Raw genomic sequence first — 18,984 nt, 5'->3', positions numbered from 1 at the left:
GGCATCCAGGAGGCATCCTGATCAGATGCCCGAGCCACCTCACCTGACTCCTCTCGATGCAGAGGAGCAGCGGCTCTACTCTGAGCCCCTCCCGGATGACTGAGCTTCTCACTCTATCTTTAAGGGAAAGCCCAGACACCCTGCCGAGGAAACTCATTTCAGCCACTTGTATTCGCGATCTTGTTGTTTCAGTCACTACCCATAGCTCATGACCATAGGTGAGGGTAGGAACGTAGATCGACTGGTAAATTGAGAGCTTTGCCTTATGGCTCAGCTCCTTTTCCACCACGACACACCGATGCAGAGCCCACATCACTGTGGATGCCGCACCGATCCGCCTGTCGATCTCACGCTCCATTCTTTCCTCACTCGTGAACAAGACCCCGAGATACTTGAAGTCCTCCACTTGGGGCAGGATCTAGCTCCCAACCCTAAGAGGGCACTCCACCCTTTTTTGGCTGAGGATCATGGTCTCGGATTTAGAGGTACTGATTCCCATCCCAGCCGCTTCACACTCAGCTGCAAACTGATTCAGAGAGAGCTGAAGATCGCGGCCTGATGAAGCAAACAGGACAACATCATCTGCAAAAAGCAGTGACCCAATCCTGAGACAACCAAACTGGACCCCTTCAACACCCTGGCTGCGCCTAGAAATTCTGTCCATAAAAGTTATGAACAGAATGGGTGACAAAGGGCAGCCCTGGCGGAGTCCAACTCTTACTGGAAACGGGTTCGACTTAATGCCGGCAATGCGGACCAAGCTCTGACACCAGTTGTACCGGGACCGAACAGCCCTTATCAGGGGGTCCGATACCCCATACTCCTGGAGCACCCCCCACAGGATTCCTCGAGGGACACGGTCGAATGCCTTTTCCAAGTCCACAAAACACATGTAGACTGGTTGGGAAAACTCCCATGCACCCTCCAGGACCCTACTAAGGGTGTAGAGCTGGTCCACTGTTCCGCGACCAGGACGAAAACCACACTGTTTCTCCTGAATCCGAGGTTCGACTATCTGACGGACCCCTCTCTCCAGAACCCCCGAATAGACTTTTCCAGGGAGGCTGAGGAGTGTGATCCCTCTGTAGTTAAAGAGGGGGACCACCACCTCGGTCTGCCAAAGAGAAACCTATCCTAAATTATGGTACAAATTATTATTAAACACAAGTCTCACAGACCTCATTTAAACGATTCAACATATTGGGACATTGGGTTTTTACAGAAGTTCTAAAAATAAAAGTGAAACTAATGAAATAGCAACGATTCAAAGAAAAAAAAATCTTACAAGTGTGTATCCGGAAACCCAAACATGGGGGCTGGCAAGCGAAGCGAGCAGGGGGTGAAGCCCCCTAGTATACTTAAAAAGAAAGGATTTCACTCACAATAATGACATTCTAGTTGCCAATAGTTTTTGTTTTAATCATATAATGGTTTTGTGCAGCATTCATAATATATTGTTGAATTTATACTTATGCTGAGATTGGGATTGAGATTAACTAGTAGATCCATTTTCAGAACCTACTTTGCCCATGGAAGGTTGTGAAGATCTTTCATTGATTTAATCCTGGCAGCACTAGGCACAAGATGTAAACCATGGAATGCCAATACCAAACCATCACACCTACACATACTCATACCAGACAAATTTAACGTTTTCACATAATAATAATAATCATAAAGGAGATGAAAAAGTGAAAGCATGTGTGTGTATAGAGTGTATGTACTATACATTTGTATCCACACATGTATTCATATACACCAGCACAAGGTGAAGTTATTAAATATCTTGAATAAAGTGGATATTTGTAGTGAACTTTCTAGATAGAGCAACATCAATTCAGTTTGATTTATGAAGCAGAAATTATAACAGCTTCTCTTCTCAGAAAAGTTAAACTCTACCAAGATACACATACAAGCAGAATACTTCATTTTGCCTCATCTCAATAAATTGTTATATATTTTCTACCAAGCAGCAAAAGGTTTCATTTTAAATATACGAGTAAATACGACTTTCTGGATAAATATTTTAGGTTAACTAAAATGAATATCTTGCTTGCAGGAACATTTTTCTTAAAAGATTTGTTGTGTATGAACCTATGCAACATACCACTGTGTTCCGATTTATAAGAAATAATCTCCTAAATTGTGTCATTTGCATTCTGAATCTAAATCAACAGTTCTCTGTGATCGACTTATGGATGTTATTATTATGCTGGATGGAACCGCTTCCTCGATGGAAGAGTCACAATTTGAGGAAGTTAAAACATTCGTGAAAGCCTTCATCAATCAAGCTAACATTGGTAAGTGAATGAACAAATGACAATTAAGTACTGTAGAAGTCTTAGACACTTGCAATTATAAATATAAAATCTGCTGTCCTTTTCAAACTATTCACCAATAATTATCTTCACTGTTGGTTTATTTACTGTTTATTTACTAAGAGATTTAACTTGCACCCATACCTTTCATTTACTTGGTAGTCCTGTGATGATTGGTTTGTTCCAAAGGGAATGACACAATGAAACCAGAGGTCTTTAATCACAAATTTACATGTAGATGCAGGCGGTTAGAAAGACATCTGACACTTTGACTGAGATAGAAGTGCAATTTGGCACCTTCATTAGTGACTAAGTAGTCATGTTGAGATTCCCTAATGCTCTAAAGTAAGGGTCCTGTTAGAGGTACTAGAGGTTGAGAGGGGTCATCACAAAATCTGACATAGCCAGTTTTTCTTCCTTTGTTGTGTGGTTCCAGGAAGATTACTAGACTCTAAAAGCACTCAATAAATAACAGTATACATTTTTGATAATCAGGAATTTTAGATGATGGATATAATCATATATGGTCAGACACAAAACCATAAATAACAAAATATAAAAACATAAAACATAAAAACAACTTGCTTAGTCATTTTAAAATATAATCTTTCTGATTTTTTTTAAACACTTTGTGAGATTTCTTTTCGGTTAGTTTGTAAATTGGTTAACCAATTTGCCATGAATTTGTACATTTCCCCGAAACCTATTTTATTTTAAATGCTGTGTCTGTCATTCATTCTCTCAAAGCTAGATATGTGTGTGAGTATGATTTCAGTTTTTTGTATTCATGTATTCAAGGTTTATACATTTTTTGTGCTTATATCTGGTTTTTTTTTACATTTTATTTCCTTAGTAAAACTTTCTTGTATCAATAGGTTATTTGTTTAATGCGATGATACATTTGATACTAGTGGCTTTGCACACATAGGGATTATAAATATAACTGTTGCTTATATATGTGTATGATTACACTTATTTTCACCATTCGTAAAATTTTAGCTCAAGGTGAAAAAATAGGCTTGTCCTAAAAAGGACAGTTGAAAATGGACCAGAAGACAAAAGGACTACATAAATAATTTTAGCTAGAGTTCAAACATCCAAAAGGCAAACAAAGTACAAGTTGCCGTGGATTCATTTTGAAATTCAAAATGTGTATCCAGTACTAAAAAGCTATGTTTTATACTGTTGGGATAATGAAATTATATTAGAGTAGAAAAACTAATGACATTGAATGTTGAATTCAGGGCATCACGTGACCAGGAATAGGCTGAGCAACAGTAAGCAATATGGCAGTATAGACACAAAAAACAAAATGATAGAGATAATTTAAAAATACTTTCAAAATAACAATTTAAAAATACTTTCTAAATAACTGATGATAGTTATGACAACCACATTTTGTAGGGTTTCTTTTGGGCACAGCCATAGAGTTTAGGTGAAAATTTGTATTAAAGAGACAAAATTAAATACGAGTAAACATAATGTGTTAAATTACAAGATGATAAAATACTTCCCACCCCAACCCTATAAGGAATAATAAAATACAAAAAATGAAGAAAATTATTAAATGGAATCTGTGTGGCTAATCAAGAAGGGCATCAGTCTACAGCCAGACTGAAAAAGAAATGACAACAAGCTTGGTGAGTAAAAGTCATTCCCTGATGTGGGGACAAGATGTTTTATTAATCATCAATGCCAAGAGCTCATGAAGAATCAATTATAGAAAGACAATTTCCTTTTAATTTTTTTTTAACTTCACAGAATTTGATGTTTCAATCCTTTTTTTATGATTTCACTGTATATATACTTGTTTTTCTTTCTTTAAGGTGTAAATGGAACTCATGTGGCTGTTGCCCAGTATGGCAGTATTAATACACTGGAAGTCTCATGGGTGGACCAGCAGACTAGAGAGAACCTCATCAGCCTTGTTAACATAATACAACAGCAGGAAGCAGCCCCAGTCAGATTAGGTAATTTATTCTGGTTCTGTATATATTGCAAGAGTTTATGGCTACATATGAACTGACACATAATTAACGTTTTATACTTTTACGTGCATTATCCAGGGGAAGCTCTAGACTTTGCTGTTCAGAGTGCTATATCAGAGGCACATGGCGGAAGACCTGGGGTGCCTAAAATTGCAGTGGTAATTGTCACTCAAGTGTCTCAAGACTCAGTAGAGAAGGCAGCAAAAGAAGCATTATCAGCAGGTAAAAATGGACATTGAAATCTATTTACTGTTTATGACCTATATAATAAAATGTTTATGTGGCTGCTTAAGTCTGTGTAAACCTTTCAAAGAATGTTCATGAACAATCTGAATTCATTCAGTATGTGAAATTTTGGGGTAAATAATAGAAAAATTATGAAATACAAACATACCTCTCCAGTCAAAACATGCTTTACAGAGCTGAAATGGCTAATTTACACAGTTGTTTTTGTGTATTTTCACTCTAAAAGTGAAAAGAAATTTGGAAGTGGCATCCAAAGATGCGACCGCAGAAGCACACAGGTGAAAGAGAGAAAAAAGCACAGACTAAAGACAATTTTTATGCATATATTTTAAAGAGTAATACTCTGGCAGTTAAAATCTATTTTCTGTATTTTAATTAAATAGCCGTTTCTGTCAGTCCAAGTGTTAAATATCTGGAATAAACTAAGTTAGAAACATTACTAGTTATGTATCTTGCTACTTCACAGGTTCAGTTTTTCCCTATAGTGTATTACCTTGGAGATTTAAGATGTAACAAATCCACCCTTGGGCCTGAAAAAATGTGACAAATGTGACAATTCTAAAATGGAAACTCATTGATACTGATTTTGTTTGTAATGTACTATTTTTTTAAGGACTGTTGGTCTTCCCAATTGGAATTGGAAACAATTACAACAATATCCAGCTTGTAACATTGGCCGGGAAAGGCATGCAACACAATGTTATACGTTTGAGCCAAATAGAAAATCTCCCAGCAATGGTGACCCTTGACAAACAATTCATTGACAAGCTCTGCAGAGGTAATTATGCATTGTGATTCAAAAAGAAACCCTACCTTAAACACTTAAATCACTTATATTGTTTGAGTGAATATTGTTTAAATGATTCCAAACTGTTTGGGGGACTTTAAGAGAAGACAGTTAACCATTTGTTTCACTCTTTTATCTAATAGTACACTTTGGTTTAATTTTATGGACAATATTTAATATATTTATAGAATTTTCACAATCAGTTTACATCAACTGTACTTTCAGATAAACAAGTACATATAGCATTAGACGCATATTGCATTTTTAATATATATTGAAGGATATTATCTTCTAGTGCGGAAAGCTAATTTGATCTTTTGACTTCTGCCATTATAAATTTGGTTAACTACTGTATATCCATCATTCTGTATATCTGTGCCATTCAAATCAGACATTTGTTTGATACTAGGTGTTATACCAGGTGTTATGAAAATATATTGAAAGAGGACTGCTCTACATTCTGCCCATAGTGATCTGCACTGATTAGTTATTGGCCTACATGCTTGACATGTAGAGGAATTCCATTGCAAAGTAAATGAGCTGATATGTAACAGATCCAGGGTGGAAAGGACAATGCCTGGTGTCCAGAGTACAACTGATGTTACACTGAACCTCTGCAGGAATTGTGATGCATGTTTCTTGAAGCCCACAGAGTAGGAAAGACCAGTAGTAATAAGTATTTTACTAGATGCCTGTTGATACCTGCCAATGAAAGTGAAAAAGAAGAGATGACCAATAGTTATTAACTACTACATATACACCATGGTCTCAGGGGCTTCATTAGTATAGGCTGTACACCACATAGGCTGTGAATATAATATGTTTGTACCATGGTCAACACTAGACTCATTACTTGATATTTCTTGGAGCCTCAGGCACTGATGCATACTTTTGCTTTAGACCATCTGACCAATATTATAATGCAGGGAGGGCTTAATCTTCATTTTGGCCCATGACACTAGCTCATCTAACTTTCAAGATTTGGAAAATTAATGGATGACACAGTCAGCATAAAAATAGCAAGAAGGAAGGTAACACTTAAGAGTGTATATTAGGTGGACATTAAATATACATTTAACATATTATCTATGTTTAAGTTCAAAGTTGAAAACTAAGGTCACATATGTTTAAAAATACCTACAAGAATAAAAAGTCCATTAGCTGCATTTCACCTGTGACTTTTGTTAAACCAGTCACAGCCTTCAGTTAGTAATGAGCGCAAAAATAAACTGAACTAAATTAACTGATTGACAAACATATTGTAGTATGTGGGACGCAGTATTCAGCAGTGCTGCCACACTGTGCCAGAATCCTGGTTTCAAATCCCACGCCTCTCACTGTTTGTATAGAATATGCATTTTCTCCCCATTATCTGCAGACACACATATATGTATATAGATATAGATATATAGGTTAGGCTGATTGTGGTGTCTAAATTCAACCCAAAGGCAATATAGCTGTAGGTCTATACCCTGATTCCTTCTTTTATCTTAAAACTGCCAAGATAGACACCTGCCTTACAAACCTGTTATTAAGGACATAATGTTTGCAAAATCAATTGACAGACTTTCAGTACATTATGGCACACACATTTAAATAACAGTATTAAATAGTACAATTAAAGCCAAATACGTAAATCTAGCAATGGTTTGGTTTTGCTAGGAGGCAAGAGCACAAATCGTACTATATTGTTTGAATTAAAATATTCTTATGGGTATTTAAGCCACTTTAAAAACAGAAAATTTCAAACTTGCATAAAATAAAGTTATTCACTGTACTTTGAACTGATGAGGTTGGCCTTGGGTAAATTAGACTCTGACTTTATATAAACCATATTTCATGTTATCTAAAGAAAGTTTAAAATATATTCAGATGCCAACTTTATAGTAACAAAATTTTACTTTATACATTAAGATAGTGAGTTTAAATATTCCTTTGCAATTGACTTTATATATTCAGCACTGACCTTGTATAATCAGAAATTCAATAATTTATGTTGGCTTTTTTGGCACCCCATAATATATAATACATACTGCATATATACTGTACACTTATATATCAAATTTAATTATATATATTCAAAATCCACTTACACTTTAGTCTCAGAATTCATTTGCTTGCTCTTCACTGCACAGCTGCAATGTCATTTTTGCAGGATGTTGAATACAGCTACATACTCCTTATATGCAATTTACAGTCTGAGCATAACTTGCCTTTATTTATAGTCTTTATCACTTTTTCATATGATAAAACATTTTATTTGCCTTTCTAATTGCTTCTGTACTGTTACCTTGATAATGAGATTGTTGCATCAGCATGCAAAACAATTGTTTTCAGAATTACCTTCTTCTAGATCAGTATCACTCATGTTATAATTCTCATTTTGCATAAATATTGCACTTTGCCTTTTGTCTGGTTTAAAGTGCAGTTTTCAGGTGTTTTGCCTGGTTTGATGTTTTACTGTATTGAATTTCTTTAGCTGTCTCCTCAATAATTTCTATCACTCCTATCTTAGTGTCATTTGTAAATTAAGTAAGTTTACCATCTCTATCATAAACTACAGCATCTCATTGCTTTAAATTAGAATGTATGTTGCTCCAAGGATAGATCCCCAAGTGACTCCAATATTGACCAACTCAATGTCAAGCATGTTTTTGCTAAAATCTCTCTGTTGAGGTTTTTTTGATTGTGTGGCCTGTGATTTGTTTGGGCCATTGCAATCCTGGTAGGCCTCACTTGATAAAAATAGGCCACATTTAATGCAAAACAGTCCTCTCATGACAACCAATTGCCTTCGAACACCCATTATATGGTGGAAATTCCCCCGTTAAAGTAGCATCCAGTTGGATATGGATGCTTATTCCAGACAACTAATCTTACTCACACTCCACAGTGTATTTGCTTTTGGCCTTCAGATATATTAATTTATGTACTTTTTTGCTCCTGAAATTTATAAGTTTTAATATGAAAATTAAACTATAAGTTGTTTGATTTATCAAAGTTTTTGTAGCATGTCTTAAGAATTTGTAAGAAAAACACAAAAAAAATTAAAACACAGGCTCTTCAACAATTTCCCATTGGGATTAATAAAGTATCTATCTATCTATCTATCTATCTATCTATCTATCTATCTATCTATCTAGCAAAATATGACATGCTAAATCTCATACCATTGTGTAATGGCAAATTTGAAAATGTTCAAATTCACACTTTTTAAATATACTTCCGTAATCTGGAAATCTCTGTCTTACATAAGATATGCTGCTTGATTCACCTTTGAAAGATTATGATTGTATTAAGGTTATTTAAAGTCAAAATGCCAAATGATTTTTATTTATTTGACTTAAAATAATTCAAACACCGAACTCTCTTGAGGTTTAATTCAATACAATGCAGCAGTAGTATATATCATGTAAAGTCATTTGTAGTTCAATAAAGAATGTTAAGTGCCTATATAAAAAAGCATTTACAAATATAATAATTTTGTTTTCACAGAAGTTTTAACTTTTTTTTTTCCTGCAGCTGGTCCTCCTGGAGTGTGTGTAGATGATGAAGGGAATGAGCGAAAGGTAAAATATTGTGCTTGCAGTAGAAAATGTTATTTTTTTTTTAAAGTTTTTAGAGAGGTTGTTCAGGTAACAAAAATTTTGGATTGGGTTGTGTTTCAGTTGGGAAGTACAACCTGATTACAACATACATTTGTAGTAGTTCATTTTCATAGATTGCATGTTTATTTATTTACTATATTTGCCAGTGAACCCTTCCTTTGTATAATTATAGTAAACACCTTCTAGAAGCTAAGAAGAAGAAAAAATAAGTAAACATATTGGAAATTAAAGATTGTGATATAAATGAGTACGATAATTTATATTAATGGATTCAATGCCTTTCAAAACTACTACAAATAAAACCTCTTTTTCCAAACTCTTCAAATTAAATTACAGATATAGTTATATAGTATATAGTACCTTGTTTTGAAATTATTTGACTTTGTATGAATAAATATCCTAGAAAACATCTGAAGTTCATTACAGGCACACTTATATACAGTAAATACAATATAAGGACCCTTTTTACAAAAATGTTCTTTTTTGACTAGCCTGGAGAGTCCTGGAAAATGGCTGATAAATGCTACTCTGTGATTTGTCACCCCAGTGGTGCCTTGGTAATGCAGACACACAAAATTAACTGCGAAAAGATGCAAAAACCTGTTTGCAGAAACAACTTACCTGCTGTCAAGGTTGAAGAGACATGTGGCTGCCGATGGTCTTGTCCTTGTAAGCTGTTTTCAGTTACTTAGTTTTTTTCCATTAATATACTTGGTGAATAGCATTTGATAAAGTCATTCAAGTTGTTATTTTATAAAGTCATTCAAGTTGTTATTTTAATGCAGAAAATAGTAAAAGAATGTTATGATGGAAGCTGTCTTATTTTACAGGTTGATATCTGACAAAAATACCAGATCTTGACAAAACTAAACCTTAGCCACACGTCTAAGTGCATTTTGCCCTGCACAACATGTGTTTCACGTGTTAAAAAGTGTCACAGACATTGCACTGCTATATACATTTGCTTTTTATGAAACACTGGAAAATCAACTGTGATTATTACAGTTCACCCATTTACTGTATAACTTGTGCACAAGCAACGGATACAAAACACTATAAGTCATTGAAATATTCCACACTAAGTCATATTCTGTTCCCTAAATAGTTTAATAGTTTGTAAATGCTTCAAGTGAGAATTCTTAAATAGATTTACCAAGAATTGTAAAGGCTTTCTTTTTTTTTGGTCATCATTCCAAATGAAAATTTTTTTAAGGAACAGTGCTTTCTAGAGACCACTTCAGCTAGTCGTACCAACTGTGGAAGGAAAATAAGACAAGTAAATCAAGATCACTTCCTGTATGATTTTTCTCAGTATACTGATATAACTATACAAAGCAGCAATGGCGTGGTGGTCTCAGGAGAAAAATGTGGGGGGTTGACCTTCTGTCAGTTCCAATTTAAAATGAAGTAACAACAAATACTCACTGCATAAAATTATGGTATTATAAAATAATTCAGATTTGTAATATACACACACATTTTTCTCATGTACAGTAACAGTATAATCATATTTTAATGTTGGATTTGCATTTTGCATTTTAAATTGAACTAAAAAAACTCATATTTGATACCTGTCTTGGGTTTCCTAATTTATGCAACACTTCTGATAATGATCATGTGACTGTACTGTTGCACTTGTGACATAACAGAACATTGCATATAAATAAGGCAGTGTTTGGATCTTCAAGTTATCCCTTCATAGATGAAAAGAACTCTTTATCCTTGGTGCCAGATAGCTTTATTTTCAAGTAGGCTCTAGAGTAAGGTATTCTGGTTTTGACTACCTTTCTGTACTTTTGACTTAGATTTCATTTGCCCATTTTTGATCCTACTGCTCCAACTGTTTTGACAGCCTGAGATTTTGACCTTCACTTGCCTGTCTTTATGATCTTTTGTTTCTGTCTCAAAGATTGCATATTATATTGACACAAAGTAATAGGAAATGTGACAATGAGAAGGACTAATTTGCTTGAACATTCTGGTTGATTTTGCGACCTCTTTCATCATGCTAAGTATCATAGTTTGCTTGTGGTACTGATTTATTTTTGTGCATCTAAGAGAGATGCAGTGGACTGAGGGGAGGGTGGCAGGGTCCTCCTCACTCACATGCCAGCCTCGGGGTGTGTACCTTACCATCGCTTAACAGGCAAACAAGAGAACTGCTTAACGGATTTAAATCTGTTTTTTTTCTATAATTTGTTTGAACATTCCGGTTGATTTTGCAACTTCTCTCATCGCGCTGAGAATCATAGTTTACTTGCAGGAGCAATATATTCACACTAATCCGAGACAGAGGCTGTGGGCCGAGACGAGAGGGAAGCACGACGTCAGGAGCAGGGAGCCAGTTAGGGCTCTCCTCACTAGCCTCCGTTCAAGTCGGTCTACCTGTTGCCACATTTTGGAGTGTACCTTGCCTCCGCTTAACTAGTGGTACCTGTTTGTTTATTGATTTTTAAAGTTTGTCCTGTTTCACTACTACATGTGCGGAGCTATGGGGGATTGCTAGCGTATGCATGTATAGAGAGAGAATGAAAGAAAATTAATGACTAGTTTGACAAGTCAAACTGTATTAGAATTTCTAATTTCTTTGTTCCTGTGAGTTTTTTGTATTTTCTTCTTAATATGTTAATTACTAATTAATTTACCTTTCTTTTCTAAACAGGTTTCTGTATGGGAAGTTCGACTAATCATATTGTTACCTTTGACGGACATGCTTTCAAGTTGACTGGTTTCTGCTCCTATACTTTACTTACGGATAAAACACATGATGTTGACATAATCTTACACAGCCAGCCATGTGCAACATCTTCAGAACAGAGCTGCATGAAATCCATTGAGGTCATACATGATGGGGTTAACACTGTACTGAATGATAACATGAAGGTAACAACTCAAGACTAAAATATCAAAGTTTTTCTCTGTTTGGTTAAATTAATTTACCAAGCGCGGTCCCATTTACACTAAAATCCCAATGTCAATTGTCAGAAAGTTGGTATGTCTTCTTGGATGGTGCAGAAGCAAGAACTAATGCATAATAACCAAAAGGTTGCAAGTTCAAGTCAGGGTTCTCCTTGTTTTGAGTAGTAAGCTGCTATTTTTATGACTATAATAAAAACATACATTTTATTTGAGTTTGTAACACCTGGCGTAAATTTTGGCCGACTTGTAAAAGTTGGCACTTTCCTTTTATTATTCAGTTTTATTCTGCCAGTGACATTCACATGGTACAACAAACTTGCCTCTCTGAGTTGATGCCGTTTATCTCCATTCGTTTCACAAGAGCAATGTGACTGCTATAAGACTATCATGCACCATTTGAACTTTGACAACAAAGACACCCATGCAGAACACGTGAAAAATGTCAGATTTGCATGCATGTGCAATGCTATTCCTTATTTAGGAAAAGATCCCAGTCGTCCCACTGGAGAAAGACTTTCTGAGACTGTGGTCATTAAACTGTTTCTGGACAAAGGCAGAAGCATAACAGACAACTCTATACAACTCCAGGCACCTCTCACCCATATAAAGAGACTTGAGCTGGGAGAACTTCAGCTGCGTCGGTGGGGGGAATGGGATAGCAGGCTGCCTACTGCTTGTGCTGATTGAAACATCTGCAAAACAAAGACGGTGATGGAGAGGAATTTAAGGTGACCTGGGATAACCTTTTTTGTATTCAAACCAATGTATTTATCCAAACCTACATATCTCAACCAATGTATGTGTATATATATATATATAGTACAGGCCAAAAGTTTGGACACACCTCCTCATTCAATGTGTTTTCTTTATTTTCATGACCATTTACATTGGTAGATTCTCACTGAAGGCATCAAAACTATGAATGAACACATGTGGAGTTATGTACTTAACAAAAAAAGGTGAAATACCTGAAAACATGTTTTATATTCTAGTTTCTTCAAAATAGCCACCCTTTGCTCTGATTACTGCTTTGCACACTCTTGGCATTCTCTCGATGAGCTTCAACAGGTAGTCACCTGAAATGGTTTTATTTCACAATTATAACACATTGAATGAGGAGGTGTGTCCAAACTTTTGGCCTGTTCTGTATATATATATGTGTGTATTATATATATTATATATAAAAAAATCTTAGATCGAGATGCAAGACTAGACATTACAACCTTAGTATGCAAGACCCATGATACGGTGTCTTTTACACGTCACGCCCTACTTACAAATAATTTAAAACAAGTTCACGGACATCTAACCTTGTAGTGGTTGGAATTTTTTGGGCAGACACACTTCATGTGCTCCCAACTCTTGAAAATGTTATACATTCTATATGGCACGTGAACGAGTAAGCGAAGAAGAAAGAGCAGCACACTGAAAAAAGACACAAAAGTGCTGGAGAGAAGAGAAGGCAAAAAGGATGCACAACAGAACAAAAATAATCTATGTGCAAATTCAGAAAATAAGGAAAGTAATAATCAGCCGGACCGCGAGAGACACTTTGATGTTCCACGAGAGACACTTTAACGTCCTGCAAGACAAGGCAGTGAGGGAAGCAGAACACGCAGCACGGCAGGAGGTGCAGTAAACAAGCAGGTGATCCGTCCGCATCTCCAAAGTGTGCATTCAGCCACCCCCTTCACAACTTGAGTGGCAGAGATGCGAAGTGGCTGGTGTGTGACATACCCCAAGGTGGGAGGGAAGGGTGGGCTTGCAAAGCGAGCAGGAAACAAAGCTCCCTAGTATATATATATATATATATATATGTAAATATATTATAAAAAAAACATCCTGGAAGGAAGACCAGGAAGACGAGATGTGATCTTCTCAAAAGACACTTAAAAGACCCGCGAGACAAAAGAGATTGGCTATGGAGCATCTCATGGGGACCTTAAACATGAGACTTGGTGCCAAGAGATTGTCCCAGGACTGTCTCGCTAGGACATGGAACATGAGATTCTTGCAAGTCACGCACTACTTGTAACCATTTTCAAATAAAACCACAGTCATCAAAACTCTCAGTCGTGTAAAGGCTTTTAGCAGACACGGATCCTCTGCTCTCAGCTCATATACAGTGCATAAGTACAATACGTTCTAGATAAAACGTCAACGACTAAGCTAAGAAGAAAGAACAGTGCAGAGAAAACAGACCCAAAAGAGAGAAAAAAATGCAGATAAGAAATTATGAAAGAAGTGAAATTCGAAAGGCTCAAAAAAAAAGATTGTGCGATACACATGCAGAGAAAGCTAAAGAATATGAAAGCAGTAAAATTCGAAAGTATCAAAAAAAAGATAGTAAAGATCGCATTAGTGCAAACAAATGGAAATTATTACTCAAAAAAAAGGAAAATAAACAAGTAAAATGTCATACAGAGGTTCAAAAATGAGGGGGTGAAACATGCAGAGGTTGTTAAAGATAATGAAAACAGTGGAATTCAAAAGACACAAAAAAAACATAAACACGATATATATGCAGAATAAGTTACAGATTTAAAAGCATTAAAATTAGAAAGTATAAAAAAAGATAGTTAAGATCGCATAAGCGTTAACAAAGAGAAATTATTACTCAGTGAAATAACGGAAAGGCGAATAGAGATCGAATATATGGACATTGGTAATATGTCAGAAGTATGGAGATATTGTAAGGCTTTAAAGTTTAAGTCAGAGACTTGTAGATCGTCTAATTTGTGTTGCCATCAGGGAAAAGTAGTGTTTCTATACAATGAGGAGGTGTATCTGCAAAAATTAAAAGATTTGATGTTTGGGGAAAGTGAAATCCACAAACAGTCAGTCAGTCAGTAATTTCCCAACTCACTATATCCAGACACAGGGTCACGGGGGTCTGCTGGAGCTAACCCCAGCCAGCACAGGGCGCAAGTCAGGAACAAACCCGGGCAGGGCGCCAGCCCACCACAGAATCTACAAACACTACAGGCAAAATATATGAGTCTACAATAATCTTTTCTCCTTTGCATCATTCAATGCTCAGAACGTAGATTTACACAGTAATGGATTGTACGGTATGAGAATCTGTGGTCCCGCAACAATGAAAGTAACGACAATTTTAATTTCGAAGAAACCACAAAATTCAGTCAGGTGTATATTTATGGTCAAGAAGTAGCAATGAAAATTTTAACAGGTGGAAAGAAAGGTAATGTAGCATACAGTATATTCTGCGAATAACATTAGACACCAAAGGAGACCTTGATATGCCATTCTCATTGAAATGTTTACAGTTTCCCGTGAGTATAGCTTTTGCTATGACAATTAACACATCACAGAGACAAACATTTGAAAAAGTCAGATTATTTATTAGAGAAAAAGAAACAATATTCACTCACGGACAGTTATACTTTGCGTTGTCACGATGTAACTCCAAACACTGAATCAAAATTCAATGCAATCTTGAAGAAAAGGTAATTCCAAATATTGTTTTTACTGAAGCTTTAAATTAAAAATGCAAATAATGAAATTGAAACAATTTCAAAGAAAAAAACAAGCTTTTAAAATTGTATTTCAGATTAACCAAATACAGGGGTTTCCAAGCCAAGCAAGCGGGGGCAGAGCCCCCTAGTATATAAATATATCAGAATGGACTTATGCAATGAATATATACTATGTATAGATAGCTCAACCAATATACAGATATATATCTGAACGAGTGTATTCAAACCAATGTATATATATCTAAATCAATGTATCCAGTGTTTGTACAAAATAGCAAACATTCTCAAAAATGAGAGTTTAATTACTTGCCCAATGCTCTTTACTATAACATTATGCACTGAAGTTACATTTGCCAAAAAAAATAAATAAATAAACATAACTGCACAGCAACATGTTTTGATGTTATCTTTAAGGTCTAGCTTAACATTTTTTGCTTCATTTGACAACATAAAGATACAGAAATCTAAAAACAGTGCTAAACAATGATAAAAAAAGCTGCCAAGAGTGTATTGTTAGAGTTTATCCACTAGATGGTACCAAAGACCACAACATGAAATGAGTTATGTGGACTGTATCAAACACGAAAATTTAATTTCATACCTTTTTCCATTCTGTGTTTGTGTCAGTTTTCTCAGACTACTATGGTTTTCTCTGAATTTTCAAAGTATACAACACAGGCTGATGGAGTACTCTCATCGGGCAAGGCATGGGCATGTGCTTAAGTATGTCCTGCAAATGGCTGGCATTTTGTCCAAGATTATTTTCTGTCTTGTACTCACATTTGCCATAATAAACTTTGCTAGGTTCAGCAATTACCACAGAGCTAAACTGGATTAAACAGGTTAAAAAATATGATGTATTGATAGAAGAATATGTACATGTAATGCCAATTTAACTGACTGACTGACTCCCTCACTTTTCAACAAAAACACTATTTTCCTTTCAGTTAAAATGCTGTAATTTGGCAAAATTGTATATTTAGGGCAGCAGGTAACCGCTAAGAAAGAACATTTCGATATAACAATATTAAGCAGATATTCCCCTAACAATATAAAAACTAAACACTTAAAAATCTCAAAAATATTTTGACAGATTTGATTGAAATTTGGCGATGCTATGGAAAACAAACAATTTGCTGACACATGCTTTTTTGTTTGTCAATATTTATCTGTAATAATGCTGTAGTAAGTGGTTTATTCTTAGGAAGTGTGTCATTGTTTCGCTGCAGCTGTGACTGCATGAAGAAATGAGGAATAAACACACCACAAGCAGATATACACCACTGAGCAATCTTCAGCTGTAATCATGTTGAGAAATGGAGCTCTCCTGCGCAGAAGTAAGAGAAAAGGTGGCAGGTTGTGGAGAATTAGTCTCCTTTTATAGTCTTACATGATGTCTGGCTGTGTTATTGTTTAAAAACGTGCTGTACAGTTTTATCTTAATCACCTATGTAATGTTCTTTGGTGGGTTCAAAGTTCAAAAGTCATGGACAACACTATCAACATTTCTTATTCCATTTTGTATCAATCGTGTATTGGACTAAACAAACCCAAGTCAGAGAACTAATGTGAATGTTTAAAAGTACTGCACAGAAAAGTAAAGCCAGGTTCATTCTAGTTCCTGTTCATTAGTAGAAAAATTGAATAATATTGATTTTCAAGTATGTAATATCACAAAGTACAAATGACTTAATTGCTTAATTGTGACTTTCCTTCTTACAGTGTTACAAAACATAAAATAAGGACCATCTGCATTTCTTTTATTTGAAAATGTTGTTGCTTTCCTGTTTATTGGATTAGTATAGCATTATGCTCACAGATGCAGTATGCTTAAAGTGAAAAGGAACACTGCACTCAAAATAGAAAATAATTTGCAAATTCATTGACATTTTATTGCATAGTATAAATGATATTCGTATAACAACAACAGCAACATTTATTTCATACACAAGGATGTAGCTCAAAGTGATTTACAAGACGTCAAAGAAATAATGTAACAAATAAGGTAAATGTAATGTCCTATGTAAACCATGTATATGCATATTTTATTTGCACACTTATGCTTTTATGCAGGCTTACCAATAAATGTATTCCTTTGACACGAACAAATTCAAAATATGCAATAATTTTAATGATATTTAAGGAACAGGGTTTCTTGCAAAACAAATTTTTATGAGTTGTCAAATTATATGAATAGTTAGTAGTACAGATGATACTTGACCATGTATTAAACAAGTGAGTTTGCAATCTCACAACCCCTCATAAGCCTCACTGAACTGAAACCAATGTGCACTTCTTTTAGGTGACAGTTAATGGACTGAACACAAATGTCCCATTCCGCTCACATGGAGTAGAAGTTGCGCTTTATGGAGCTCTCATTTATGAACTGAAGATTCTTAAAACTGGATATGTTCTGACCTTTACTCCTAAGAATAATGAATTTACAATACAGCTGAACTCTGCCCAACTTGCCACCAAAACAGCTGGACTTTGTGGTAAGTCATTTTCAGCTTTTTTATTCTTATTTTGTATATGAAATTTTTTTTTCTTTTTCAGTTTATTTTATCTGGGGAATGGGTCAGTTATTCTCAAGTACTACAATGCAGAAAAGTGTCAGTATCTCTGTAACACTAAATTAATTTTATAACAAGTCTAATAAAAAGTAAGTCAGTTCATTCTCTGGGATTCCTGAACATAAGCACAAAATCTGTAAACAATATGCAAATATTTTCTTTTCAGTGTACTAGATGTGGAAAAAACAAGAAGTAGAACAAAGACTTTTTTTCTTTACTTTATTGGATATTATTCAAAACAGAGTCACTGTGAGGAAAAGAAAATAGCTTTATGTTCATGTGTTAACAGTTTTTCTTTGGGCAAGAATCTTAAGGCAGTCACAGAGGTCTTTATTTCATGTACATTTTCATGGTAATCACTGGTTATTTACTAATTTATGTAAAGCTTTTAACAAACAAATGAAATAGACCTTACAGCAGATCTAGCAATTGCAATTAACTTACATACATTTTGCTAAGAAAAGTATGACTATTTAAAGGATAAGGTTATCTAATTAAGAAAATAGCAATTAAAGAGTAAAGATAATTATTTCTTTACACAAATTAACAGAAACAAAATTATCAGAACAAAGCCATCACACTGATAAAACCTACGTATCACCTAGTTTAATCTTAACAATGCATGTGAGTGGTAGCATATCACCTTTAGATTGCTAAGGCTTCCAATCATGGTGATAAATCAATCTCAAAAGAATATATAGTTAAAAAATTATACAGTATAATGCATGGTCTAAAAATTTAGACAGACTGTCCCACTAAATTCAGCTAGCTAGATAGATAGCTAGATAGCTAGATAGCTAGCTAGCTAGATAGATAGATAGATAGATAGATAGATAGATATTTTATTAATCCCAAGGGGATATTCACATAATCCAGCAGCAGCATACTGATACAAAAAACAATATTAAATTAAAGAGTAATAAAAATGCAGGTAAAAACAGACAATAACTTTGAATAATGTTAGCATTTACCCCCCGGGTGGAATTGAAGAGTCGCATAGTGGGTGGGAGGAATGATCTCCTCAGTCCGTCAATGGAGCAGGACAGTG

The 18,984-nt window shown here is 35.2% G+C and overlaps 1 protein-coding gene across 1 annotated transcript in view; it reads left to right on the top strand.

Annotated features, from left to right (window-relative positions):
* vwf (von Willebrand factor) overlaps positions 1-18,984 on the top strand; it is a 222,640-nt gene that overhangs the window by 135,303 nt on the left and 68,353 nt on the right. The window contains exons 29-36 of the mRNA XM_039769977.1: positions 2,178-2,300; positions 4,145-4,288; positions 4,385-4,528; positions 5,166-5,330; positions 8,862-8,908; positions 9,439-9,616; positions 11,610-11,830; positions 17,666-17,858. Coding sequence (XP_039625911.1) covers positions 2,178-2,300; positions 4,145-4,288; positions 4,385-4,528; positions 5,166-5,330; positions 8,862-8,908; positions 9,439-9,616; positions 11,610-11,830; positions 17,666-17,858 — 1,215 coding nt within the window. The remainder of the gene's footprint in view (positions 1-2,177; positions 2,301-4,144; positions 4,289-4,384; positions 4,529-5,165; positions 5,331-8,861; positions 8,909-9,438; positions 9,617-11,609; positions 11,831-17,665; positions 17,859-18,984) is intronic.

Source organism: Polypterus senegalus, chromosome 11 (genome assembly GCF_016835505.1).
Source record: "Polypterus senegalus isolate Bchr_013 chromosome 11, ASM1683550v1, whole genome shotgun sequence".
Classification (NCBI taxonomy): Eukaryota; Metazoa; Chordata; class Cladistia; order Polypteriformes; family Polypteridae; genus Polypterus; species Polypterus senegalus.
The sequence above is the reverse complement of the archived record's forward strand: the minus strand, read 5'-3'. Positions and strand labels throughout refer to the sequence as shown.